Raw genomic sequence first — 13,620 nt, 5'->3', positions numbered from 1 at the left:
GAAAAATTTGTATAAAGCAGAGAAATGTAGAAATCAAGAAAGAGCACAAATAGAAATAGTTATGGATGACATAACTATACCAAGGTTACTGGTGGATGAGGCTCAACAAATTACAGTTGAGATATAATTGACAGGGAAAAAAGGCAAAAATAAAATTGTACAAATAATGCAAAAAAAAAGAAAGCTGACAAACAGTTATGTTTCTCTACCATATTAGAAGGACCAGACTGGGACAAACCAGGTCTTAGTACTAGGAACATGTTTGGAGTAGGAAGTGACTATGTTGAATCACAGAAATCTGTATAATGTGAAAAAAAAGAAAAGAAAGAAATACTTGAGAAAAAAGATGTTGGTTAGACATTAGGGATAGCTGCCAGACATGTTAAAGTACATAAGAAAAATCATGTGCCACAAATAAAACTTAAATCATGTCAAGGTGAAAATAATGCTAGCTTTCTAAAAGTATATGAAATAACTCCACACAATGCCAATAATAGTGAAATGGACAATTAACTATATAAAGGTCTTAATTATTGGGGACACTCTCATGTGGGATATTGACATTTATATAAAAAGTTTTTTTTTAATTAATAGCAATGTGTTTATCTGGAACATAGATGCAGGATATATTTACAACACTCAAAGAATAAATATAAATACAGTGAGGTAGTTATTCATAGAGGGAACAGCAGCATTAAAAATTATGACCCATGTGAAGTAACAAGGGGTTTAACAGAAGTCTGTCTTTGCATTGAATCCAAAGGTATTATACTTACATATTTTTCTGATGACTTGTAGTAAACAAAAACACTCTGTAGAAATAAATCCAGAAGTTGATTGAATAAATATAATTGAACAAAAAAAATATAGAACAACACTCATCCATCTACCTTCTTAACTGAGTAAACTACTTGAAACTTCAACAAGGTGTCTTTATTCCTCCCACAGGGAGGGTATCAGAGAGAGTCTCTTAGATCTAGTTAGTGATTTTATCTAGACTAATTATTTGTACTTTGTTGCAAACTTAAAAAAAATGGGACATTATTACACATCCAAAAATATGAGCTGAAGAGATAGGAAATATGGACTTCCATCTATCTAAACCGGGAAAAAGAATGTTGGCTTCTGACTTTCTAAGATATCTGAAGAAAGACTATAGGGATTTTCTGACTCATTTAAGAAATGCAAGCATAAACTGTCATTATCAACTCCATTTTTTTGGTTACAAATATTCTTGCCTGATTTTTTAAATCAGTATTGATCTGGTGATTGTAATGCAGACACGATGATGATCTTAACTGGCACATAAATTTTGATGGAAACATTTTACTGTTTTAGGCATTTTTGTGAAGAAAGATGGGGAGAAGTCATTATTATAATAAGAAATAGTTTTCAGTATAGGACAGGTTGTTTCAGAAAGCAGCAACAATTATAAAATACAGACCACTTAGTGAATACAAAATGGAAATACAACACACACCAAAAATCCTTTTGTTGGAAACAACCTGCTGGCCACCACATAAAAATGTTTAAGCACTTTTGTTTTTTAATTTAGTTAGAACTTCAGAAAATAATATTAACATCCATATTCCATTTAAATACTCTCACAAACCATGATGTATTCTGAATTTAAAACACTCCAACCAATCCGATGAACCATCTCATTAATACCTTATAAAAATAATTTAAAAAGAAAGACTCCAAGAAGTTGTTATATATAATATGTATGAATAGAAAAATGACAAAAGAAAAAAGCAGATATTAAAAAATATGACAAACAATTCATTCAAACAAGTTTGCTTCTTACTATACATTTGATATTAATAAATTTATTCAAACTGGCCTCTCTATCTGTCTGCAGCAAAATCTACCATTTCAGTTCTTTACTTTCAAGAGCATTATTAACATTTTGAACAAATAATTTCTGATCTGCTGCTTCCAAAACAAAAAAAAAAAAAAAAAATTCCTAAAATTAATACATTGTGATGCATGCTTAGCAAGAACGTTGTTAAAATCTTTCTTTTTAATGGCTACATGGTGTTCATATATTCTTTGTGATAACATTCTCACAGTCTTTCCTACATAGTATTTCCTACAGTATTATAGTTAACAATTATAATATGATTGAGTGTGTGTCACTCAAGACAAGAATTGGCCAGTAATCCTTAACCATCATTGTCATGTATGGGGCACCCAGATTAAAAACACAAGAGTTATAGAAAAGGTTGGGTTTCATTTATATCAGTGAACTACAAAATGGAATTATTGGGAGGGGGGCTTTCAATATGCCAAGCACTGATTGGAAAAATGTAGATGTTAAGTTCATCAAGCATCTGTTTACTACTAAATTCTTAAAGGAAAATGCATTATAGCAAATAGTAAGACTCCTCACAAGAAAAGGTAACAACTTAGATATTCAATGTATTAGTTCAAAATTGTGATGCATTGCCACATTTACCTATGTTTAAGTGTAACATAATAGCAGCAATAGTATTTCTAAAGTTTTGTGTCTTTCGGCTTTTCCTGGTTAGGGGTCGTCACAGCGGAACTCTGGTCCGCTAATGATTGGCAGTTGATTTTTATGTACCGGCTTGCCAGGCCTGACGCACAACCTTCAACGAAGGTACACCCATTCACGCATGTCTCCACGCAGAAGACGCTCTAGCTGAGAATCGAACCGGACAGCGTCTTACTGTGAGGCGACAACGCTACCACAGCACCACCACCGTGTATAGTTATAGAAGTTAATTTTCCTCTACCACATTTGCACTTTGTAAGAACAAATTTAAAGGAGGTGGAGAAATACACAAAATAAAATGGGATATATTGGCCAAAGACTATGAAATGTTTTATGTGTAACTTGATAAAAAGGACTATATGAAACTTCCAGATTGTGATAAGAAAGAAAAAAGTCAACAATCTACCAGTACAAAATATGAAATTATACAAGGATTTTGTTATAAAAGAAAATTACTGAAATAGAAGATGAATAAATGCAATTCTGTATTAAAGTAATAAATAGGTTGATAAAAAAAGCTGTATGGAAGGGCCAACAAGTAAAGAGAAAGTGTCACACTTAACAGTGAATGTAATAGAAAAAGCTTCTTCTAATATATAAAGGCAGGCAAGGTTAATAAAAAACAAATATTTAAGTTTTCATTTAATGGTATAGATGGTTGAGGGTGACTGTAATATAGTGATGTTATTCAAGAACCACTTCCTGACAATAACTGAAAACAACACATACACGAAAAACAAAATATAGATGTGTATGTATTTATATATTATATATATATATATATATATATATATATATATATATATATATATATATATATATATATATACACACACACACACACACACAATTATCTCAGAAGATAATCTGATTTTGCTAAGTAAGCTAGATTTTGTGAAAACATCAGGAAAAGATGGCAATTGCAAATTTTATTACCTAAAGCATTAAAATTTCTTTTTGAGAAAAGTTGCAGTACATGCAGGATTCCTAGAAGACTACTATAGTAAAGTAAGTCTGTAAGGGCAAAGGGAAGCAGAATGAGGTAAGAAATTACAGGCTATTTTGTCTTTTGCCCTGTTCAATTAAAATGATGGAGAATATTATCTTGCCTGTATTATATATGTGTGTCTGTGTGTAGATATAAATATATGAGTGTACTACCTATAGTATAAAACTAACATAAAGTGAGCAATCTACAAAGGCTGAAAGTCAAGATATTGAAAAAAAATTGTTAATACATGCTAACCCTAATCATACACCTTACCTTAAAAAAACTCTTTCAGTAACTACTACTAACCAAGACAGACCTGAACAATCACTATGCATATACAAAACACACACCACTAAATATATCTCCTTATCTATCCCTTAGTCTAACTCTAAAGCAGAAAACTTGCATAAAATTACTTTACTATTATTCTAAAACGAGCTACAAACACTTGCACAAACACCAGATCTATCCCCTTCTCTAACCTGCAAACATACACACACGCACACACACACTCCTAATATAAAACCTACTTATTTTTAATGGCAAGGCACGCATTCAACAGAATTTGCATTCAATAAACTCAGATATTCAAACATATGACCCTGCAATAAATTCTGTTGCATTAATGAATGTGCGACAGAATGAATGGAACACGTGTGTGTGTGTGTGTGTGTGTGTGTGTGTGTGTGTATACACTATATATATATATATATATATATATACACACACACACACACACACACACACATACACACATATATACATACATAATGTGCCTGTGTATATATATCACCATGTTTATATGAAAGATAGGTCTGTAATAGGACTTGTAATATGACACTTTGTTTCAACAATGTTATAGCAGCTGCTGAGAGTAATATTCAGGTAGATGCCATTTATGCAGATTTTTCTTTATTTGTTGATGAGGCAGACATGACATCCTGGTAAAAAAACTTAGAAAGTAGGGTTGAGTATCTTGGATAAAGAAGTGGTTACACAATAGGGCTTGGTAGATGATCTACAGAACAGCTGTGAGAGGAAAAAATATGACCAAGGTGTTCAACAAAGGGCAGTTTTGGGTCCCTGTGTTTTTAACATCTTTCAAAATTTTTATGCAGATGACATGAAACTAAGTAAACCGAGTACAATTCTAAAGGAATAGTAAAATCTCACAGAATATCTGTGACTTTTTATGTAACTAGATGGTAAGAAAATAACATGACCATAAACATCAACAAAACTAAACACATATAATTCCGTTTTACTAAAATAAAAGTTATATATCACATAAAGAATGCAAAATTGAATACTGTCTACTATTCAGGTTATATGTATTGTGTTAGATGATGACCTGCCCTTCAATGAACATATTAATAATATTATAACAGAGTTGTAAACTGATAAGTAACTAAAGAAATACTTTGTATTGTGAGACCCAGAGATACTGAAAATAGCTTTTAATTCTGTAAGTTCAAAGTTAGAGTTTTCGATCACGTTATTATGCCACTATAGTAAAAAACAAAAAAAGGATCAATAGCGGTTAGTGAGTATATAAAGTTTACCAAATCACTAAGAGGAGTGGATACATTAAGTTATGCGAAAGGTTACAGAAAGTATAGCTTTTTTTCAACAGTATACAGGACGAAGAGAGGGGACTCAATTTAAGTTTATAAAGCAACTAGGAATTTATTCCTTTGTGAATGCTTTGGACGTAAAACCAGCAATAGAATTGATACATTTAGACTCCCACAACCTTTCTAAATATAGGAGATCTCCCATCACAGTTCAAAGGCTGTGTCAGTCTTTAGAGGTATGTAAAAAAAATCTTTGGATGTTCATTTCAGTAAGGGCTGCTATCAGTATTGACATTCTGTTTGGGCCTTTGACCTGTGCTGATTGTATATTATTGTTATATTATTTGGCTAAAATTTGTTTGCGGGTACATGATATTGGAGTGTTCATAGGTAACACTATCATTTGTTGACTTCCAGGTGTCAGCAGTGGTAAAATCACCGTATTTCTATCTTTGAACACTTCTCCTGGATCAAACTTTTTATTCCAACTCATCTCAGAAGTTATTCTTGACCTCATATCTCTTCATCGAAATGACTATATGGCACATTTTACCTTATGTTTATGATACTGCCTTAGACTGACTTCACTGGATTAAAGATTACTCAGCCTAGGTTTTGACCATATTTTTTTTCATTCTCATCTTATTAGTCGTTTCAGTGGAATTTATAACTGCTGATAGTGTTGGCTAGTTCTTTCATTAAGATCTCCATTTTAAAATATCTTGCCTTCCAGCCTGAATCTAGTCTTTCTGCATACATTTTTGGTCCCATTTCCTGACTGACCATCTCCGTTTTTATAATTGGAGGCTCCCAGTGTTTGTCTGTATACATCTTGAAATGTCAGATCTAGAAACCGCTGCCTGCCTAAAGCCTTTGCTAGGGAATTCATTCCTTCCGGGCTGCAGGCTTACAGTTTTGATACTAATTTTAGGGCATCCCTTCAGTAACACTCGTGTAGGTATTTATCTTAATCTTTGCTGGTGACTTTAGTTAGATTTCTTGCCTTTATGTTTCCTTTATATTGGCTTTCAGTCATTTTTACTTTTATTTTGTATTCCTTGCTTAACACTCATATAGCTGTCATTGGTTTTATATTATATTTTGTACAGTGCTTAAGTTTAGGCATTTTTAATATTTATATTTGCTTTTTTGTTGGCCAGCTTAGTCTCATTGGCATTATCCTGTCATTAGGGAAACTTAAGCAGGACTTCACAGTGAATGTTGTTTGTCTTTCGGCTTTTCCCGGTTAGGGGTCGCCACAGCGGAACTCCAGTCCGCTAATGATTGGCAGTAGATTTTCACGAACGCTGAGGTGCCAGCTCGACGTTCAACCTTCAAAGAAGGCACGCCCATTTGCACATGTCTTTCGAACACCCACCCAACCACGGGGAGGACATGCAGACTCCACACAGAAGGCACTCCCTGCACTCCAGCCAAGAATCGAACGGGAGAACCTCTTGCTAGTAGTGAATATTGGTAATTTATCCAGGACACTGGGAGGAAAGCTCACTACTCTTTTTTTTTTTTTTGATAAATTCCATGAGATATTTGGCATCCATGTGAACTATCACCAGCTTGGGAAGGTGGATGAACCCTTGCTTTAATATCTAATTAATCCAAAGAGCAACACTTCAGGAGTGTAACACTCCTCTTCTGCTGCACTGTAGTTTCCATATTATGGAATGAATCTATGTCCACAGTGTATGGATAAGACTTGCATTTTTATGACCTTCCTAACATCCAAGTCAAGCATGTTGCTTCTTGATCCACAGAATCTGAATATAAAGGAAAAGGACATATTCCTGTTTTTTTTTTTCTCAGCCCTAGAATTTGATTTCAATTTCCTCTATTTTCTCATTTAACCACTTTACCTTCTTTTTTAAGTTCTGATGTTTTGTAGTTGTGTAACTAATCTCTGAACCCTTTTATGTGCACCATTCTTTGCCTTCTCCTTAGTTTCTAGAAACTTTTCTACATGTTTTGCCTATGTTATCTTTAACTTCTTTCACTACTGCTTGGCGTATGGCAATTTTCTGCATTTCTTTCTTTTGCTTTGCAGCCTGCAGGGTCTGACATTACCTGTTTGTCTTTTTACTTCTCTAATACTTTGCTTCTTGTATCTCTTTAAGGATTGAGTACTAATATTTCTACTGTTATCAGATTGTAAAGTTAAGAACACACTGGCTGCTTTGGTGTTCTGTGGTTCAAAGTTTTCTTCAGAGAGGTGACATAATAGATGTAGACATTTCAGTTGTTCTTTCAGTGGACCTTCCTTGGTGGACCTGTGGTTGATGTATTCTTCCTTCTTCTCCCATATAGGCTGCTTTTCTGTGAAGGCCCCACAGTTAGGAGCATACCTCTGCTTTCTTGCTTTGAATTAGAAGAAAGTACCTAGCTGTTGAGCCTGCAAGTGATCCCCAACTAGAGAGCAAGTGCTTTCCTAAAATCGAGATGCAGCTGTGAGGGATCTGTATTGTACAAAATGTATAAGAGAAGTTGTGAAGGAACTACTAGTCAGGCTTCTGCTAGCCAGTAGTTTGCATACAACAGCTGTTTCTCAGTAGCATGGAAAGGAACCAGGAAATTTCACAAAGATCAGAGCCTGGAATGGTAAGGATGCTGATTATGACAGATTTGTTGGGTTCATAAACAGAGATCTGAAAGAGTGGCTAGGACTGGATGAAGTATGGACAGTCCTAAAAGAGATATGGAGGAAGAATAAAAATGGTTCTTCGAGGGAAAAGAGAAAATTAATTTTATTCAGTAGTGTGGTAAATACAGAAAAAAGGCAAACAGGGAGGGTCTTTTTGGAATTTTTATAAGGAGGCTAGAAATGCACAAAGTGAATAAAGGTTTAGAAGCAACCACTGGGAAAGGTAAATTGGCTTTTTACAAGTATGCAGAAAGGAGGGAAGTGGTGGGGATTAATAAACTCACTTGAGAAGGAAAAAATATATAAGTAGGACAAGGAACAGGTGAAAATTCAAAACAAATATTTCAAATTGGTGCTTACTGAAGCAGCAAAAAAGGTGCCAATCCTGCAAATTGAAAATAGCTGGAGAAAAGGTGTACAGAAGAGGGCATACAGCTGAAGACGTAGACAGGCTACTGTGAGTATGAAGCAAGATAAGGCACAGAGACCTGCTTGTTCTCCACCAAGGATCCTGTAAAGGATTGCTGAGGTTTTTGTAACATCCCAGACTGAACTGCCCAGTAGGTCCTCCTAGAGAGGGAAAGTTTTCTTAAGGATTGAAGGCAAGCATTTGAGTTGTTTATCTACAGAGGATTAGTTGAAAGCATTCCAGGGAACTACAGGCCAGTGAATCTAACAACAATGTTGGGCAGAAAGTTGGAGGTAGTCCTGCACTAAAAGCTTACTATGTTGTTTGGAGCAAAATGGGCTGCTCAAAAGATTGCATCATTCATTCATAGTGTGAAGATCCTGTCAAGCTAATCTGATCAATTTCTGTTAATAAGTTTCCATGAAGGTGGACACAGGCTCTCCTGTGACTGTGATGTACATTTCAGTAAGGTGTTTGACTCATTTCCATACTTCGTGGTCTGTACAGATTTGGGAGAAGAGAGTGGCTAGAAAGGTGTGTGGGTGGACAAATATTTAGATAAAAAGGTTAATAGGTAAGGGAGATGTATAGTTCTTAGAGGGTTAAGAATGGGTCAAGTGGTGTCCCACAGCCTTCTTTAATATTTGTATCTCCAGCTTCATTAAAGGCATAGAAAATTGGTCAGGCTGTTTATAGCTGACACCTTGTTTGAAGATGTGGTGACATGGTGGGGGGGGGGGGGCATAGGAAGCACCTAATGATTTGGAATCATGGTTTAAAAGATAGCAGTCTCACTTCAGCTGTTCCAGGTATGCAGTGTAACACTTGGGAAATGGCAACCCAGGGGCAGAATAATCAGTTTGAACGTATCAGGCTAAAATGTCCAGAACAGAAAAAAGACTGAATGTTGTTATTCAAAATGATGAGACATTAGACTCATTGTGAATGGGTAACTACAAAAGTAGATCACATGCTGGGCATATATTGGACAGGTAGTATAATTTAGTATTGGAAATATGATAATGTTTATCGTGCACTGATTCAGACTATTTTATGCAGTTCTGATGGTTTTAAAGGAAAAGGAGAAGCTACAGAAGTCATACTGGAAGGCCCTGTGATGTTTTTCACTATGAAAGAGAGAGCCAGGATGGGTAGTATGATATAGGTACACAAATCACTAAGGAAAAAATGTGATGGGATTTCCCTGAAAATGGAGGCTATGAATGGAGGGGGCATGACAAGCAGGTAAAAGGGAACTAAATTTAATCTTTATATGAAGCAGGATCTCCAAGGAGAGAGATGGAGAGGGAGAGTTTGACAGGTAGAATCCATTACCACGGTTAGTAAAAGCTAAGACATTTGTGGTCTTTAAGGCAGGTAGGAATTTCTGCAGGAATGGGTTGGAAGCAGAGATATAGCTGCCACATGCTAGCTCCAACATTCAGGCAGACTACATAGGTTAATATTCACACTATGCGGGCTATTTAATGTAATGTAGCAGAGCAGTATAATCCTGAGTTTTCCCACAAGCATTTTATATACTGGTAGCCAAATGAGGCTACATAGGCAGCAAAATGAAATAAATACATTAATAATAAAAATAAAAAATAAACTGTATGAATATAAAGTGAGTAGATGTATGTCATTTCACTGTTTTTATATTTCCTTATACTAACTAGTTTTTCTATAAATCTGCAAAGAAGTGGAAGTTGAAATATACTTCACTAGGTCTCTGTCAAACAAGGCTGTTATATATACAGTTTTGATGGAAATAGTGTTAGAAAATGTTTTAAACAAAAGCTCTACAGTCAGATAAATATATTCCTGGGTTGAGGCACAGCTGTGCTTCAGTTCTGTCTAGTAACTGCTAGGAGTACTCTACTTGAAACCAGACATTTGAGTGGTGACATATGAGTCTGTACAATAAAGTAAATTAAGTGTTAATTTTAAGAAAGCTGACATATGCTACATGGATTTAACTGAATACTGTCATGTCCTGAAGTGAAAGCAATTGCTCGCTTTGAAAATATATTATGCGGCTTTGTGGTTTAAAAGACTCACAGACAGAATATTTTCTTTGCTGATTGCTTTGCCATATTCATGTGTAAAATGAACATTTTGCTGCTGCTAATAAATCTTTTTTAATTACAACTTGATTAGTATTCTGAGAAATTTGTGTAGGATTTAATTTTTTTTCTGTTGTACATTTAATATGCCTTCTTTTCTACTTAGAACAAGCAAGGCAAACACATCTTATATGGCTGCAGTGAGCTGTTCAACGCAACACAATTTTTAAAACAGGTAATGTCATTAGTCAAACTTTTGCAGAACTAGACTATTATTGTTGTTGTTATTATTAAATACATGGTTGCTCTCATTCTTTTCAGTTGCATTATCTAAAAAGTACATTATCTCTCAGTATTTATGAAAGTACCATATTTTCTATACTTTAAAACAAAATGATTTAAGGATGGCATCTCTGGGCTTCTTTTAAAGTCGTTATTCCATTCCCTTTCCCTTATTACGTGTCAGGCATCACTACACAGTGATCCATTCTTAATTAAGCTTGCTCAAAACCATCCTAAAATTGTCTGCTTCCTTACGCCATACTGTCTTCCTTTGTCTCCCCCACCCTGAGAATGGGACAGCTATGTCAAAATTATTATTCTTAAGGTGTAAGTATGGCACAAGGGATATCAGTGACCTAAGGGTGGTGTGTGGCCCATCAGCTAGAGAGCCACCTTAGAGAGGAATGAATGTATTAGAGCCAAATGTTATCTCTCGGGGTGAGGATTGTAGGTCTTGACTCTGCTTGGCTGACCCCAGTTGATTTTGGAGTAAAGCAATAACAGGATTGAAAAAGAGCAAACAAGCTGACAGCTGCCCATCAAAGGAAGAACACACAGATTGCCAGTGTTGAGGGAGATCAAGTGCACAGGACATAGAAGCCAAAATGTTAATCCCTGCAAAGTAATGGCATTTTGGGTGAAGTAATGTGACTTGTTTAATGTTACATGCATTATTAATATGGCTATTTTGTCCTCCAATTCATATGCATCTAAAGTCTATAATAAACACTTATTCATTTGGGGTGCTGCATTTGTATTCCAACCTTAAATTATTTGATTTTTTTTGGTTATCACTATAAACATCCTGAAATGTTCATAGGTTCGTACTAGGCAGTCATCTGCAAGAAACATTCAGAGCCTAGCCACTAAAGTTTACTTACTAGTCCTATCCATAAGGAACTGAAAAACCTGAGCTTGGGTTAATTTATAGTTACCCATCTAGTTGTCTCATTATATTTGTAAAGAGTAGGGGGTTTGCTTTGTTTGCTATGGAGTGGAAATTATTCCAGAGGTAGGGGATTCTTTGGGAGAGATATCTGTTTTGCCGGCAATTCCTGTTTATATTACAATGTAGATTTATGTCCCTGGAGTGGGTATTTTTAATTGTTGCAATTTCGCAAACTTGTAGAAGGTCAAGCAACTTAGGGTTATTTCCAGGACACCCGGTGATAACCACACTGAGACATCAGTAAGAGATGGAATACAGTGTTTAAGCTTTAAGACATTATGTGTAATTCGGCAGCTCAAAACTAAGATTTTTCTTGCAGAGGAAATACTGCATTATTGTTAGCTGATCCATGTACTTGGAAAGGTATATGTCGGAGGGGGCATCACATTCAATTGTGAGTCTATTAAGAGTCGAGTAGAGAGGAAACTAAAATTTCCTTTGACTTGGAAGATATTCTTTTCAAGATTAACTGGCCAAAGTAAAAAAAGATTTTCACTGCAGTTGATAATGTGGTTCATTGTCCATGAATGTGCCCATGTATCTAATATCTAATTGCATTATTAATTGTGAGATAGAGGGTCATTTGTGTGGTACTTGCAGGAGTGTTCCTATCTGCCAAAAGTGCAGTGCTGCTTTTTTATCACTGATGCTTAGCCTGTGGTTCAGGTACCAAGAATTTGTATGAATTATGCAATTTTTAAAGATATGGATGTCATTTGTGGTGTTAATGGCAACTGTATGTTTGTAGAATTAATGGCAACTCTATGTTTGCAGTAATCAGCAGACTGTCAGACGGTGACCCTCATCATCAGCAAAGATGTCAGTAAAGTATAAGCCCAAAAGTAACAGATAAATGAATGGGACCACTGTGTTTTTCAGGAAGCCATACCTCCTACCCTAATAGAATGGCTTTTGGCCATTAAACTTGGGGGTTAATCTTTAGTTGGATAAGTCCATACACTCATAGGTGCTTTTGATTCAGTGGACCTTTTTTAGCTTGGCCACAATATTCCAAATCATAAATCCTCATTGATATAAATGCTTAATGCCTAACTTTGACCCCTTTTAATGATGGCTTGAGAGGCCAGACCCAAGATGTATTTACAACTGCCCATCCATCTCTTCAGGTTATGCTTACAAAGGGTCAGGGAGTTACTTTGCTTTACAGCTAAGGTAAGTCTATTCTATACATGAAGAATTCTCTGGAAGAGGTATCTATCTTGCCAGCAAGTCCATTTTATGTTTCAGTGGAAGATAAGATTTCTTGAACTGTCCATTTTATGTTTCAGTGGAAGATCAGATTTCTTGAACTGGTGCAGGGTGACATTTGTTTTGTGGATGTACAGAAGGTCACATAAGATTAGATCCTTCAGGGCACTGTAAGCTAGACAGAAGTCCCCTCTTGAGAATCTGTAGGAAATAGGAACCAGAGAAAGTGCTTTAAAGCAGTCTGTGTAGCACAAGGAAGACATGCCCTTGATTGTCTTAATGAAGAAATGCTTTCAAGTTGGGTAATATTCTTGGACAGTTGCATACCATGGGCCTGATGAGGAAGGAGTAGATGATAACTTCCTTAGATCTTGAAGATGTACTGGGTTGATTAGTCTGGCTAGATAAAAGGATTTCCTAATGACAGTGGATAGATTGGTGATCAAAGAATAGTTCATTGTCAATGAAAGTGCCAGGATTCCTAATGAGTGAGTCAGTTTTCAAAGGGATGTCACCTGTTTGGTAGGTGCATGGGTACCCAGGTTTGACAAAGGACATGGTGCTGCATTTTCTGTCATTTACTTTGAGGCTGTTGTCCAGGCATCACTTGTTAGTGTGTGTGTTAGGCTGTCATGGCGAACCTGGAAGTCAGATGGGAGATTTATGACAGCTCCACAGACTTGGTCCGTCATAGGTCCCTGTTGTTGGCCTTAACAATGAAGCAGTAAATACTGAAAGGAAGTGTTCCTAGTACCAAGCCATGGTGGGCACTGCTGGTAATTACTATTTTTTATGAGAGCATGTCTCCAACACTGAGATTGGGGTCTGTCATTAATTTAGTTTGCTGTCCAGTGGGTAACATAGGTGTGTTTAAATTTAGTACAATTAGCTTACCAGTAATGCTAGAATGTTGGATGGTATAAAAGGGCTTGTCCAGGTTTAGATATGCAGTATGAATTGATTTCTCTC

General features: G+C 35.8%; 1 protein-coding gene across 3 annotated transcripts in view; it reads left to right on the top strand.

Moving 5' to 3' along the window:
* The window catches only part of SCFD1 (sec1 family domain containing 1), a 3,579,547-nt gene that overhangs the window by 3,322,102 nt on the left and 243,825 nt on the right, over positions 1-13,620 (top strand). For 2 of the 3 annotated variants that reach the window (XM_044073814.1, XM_044073812.1), the window contains exon 24: positions 10,378-10,446. In XM_044073814.1, coding sequence (XP_043929749.1) covers positions 10,378-10,446 — 69 coding nt within the window. Of the gene's footprint in view, positions 1-10,377; positions 10,480-13,620 lie in introns of those variants that run through there. The other variant, XM_044073811.1, reaches the window with a different exon arrangement.

The sequence above is a fragment of the Protopterus annectens genome, chromosome 6.part0 (genome assembly GCF_019279795.1).
Source record: "Protopterus annectens isolate FY-2018-M chromosome 6.part0, PAN1.0, whole genome shotgun sequence".
Taxonomy (NCBI): Eukaryota; Metazoa; Chordata; order Ceratodontiformes; family Protopteridae; genus Protopterus; species Protopterus annectens.
The sequence above is the reverse complement of the archived record's forward strand: the minus strand, read 5'-3'. Positions and strand labels throughout refer to the sequence as shown.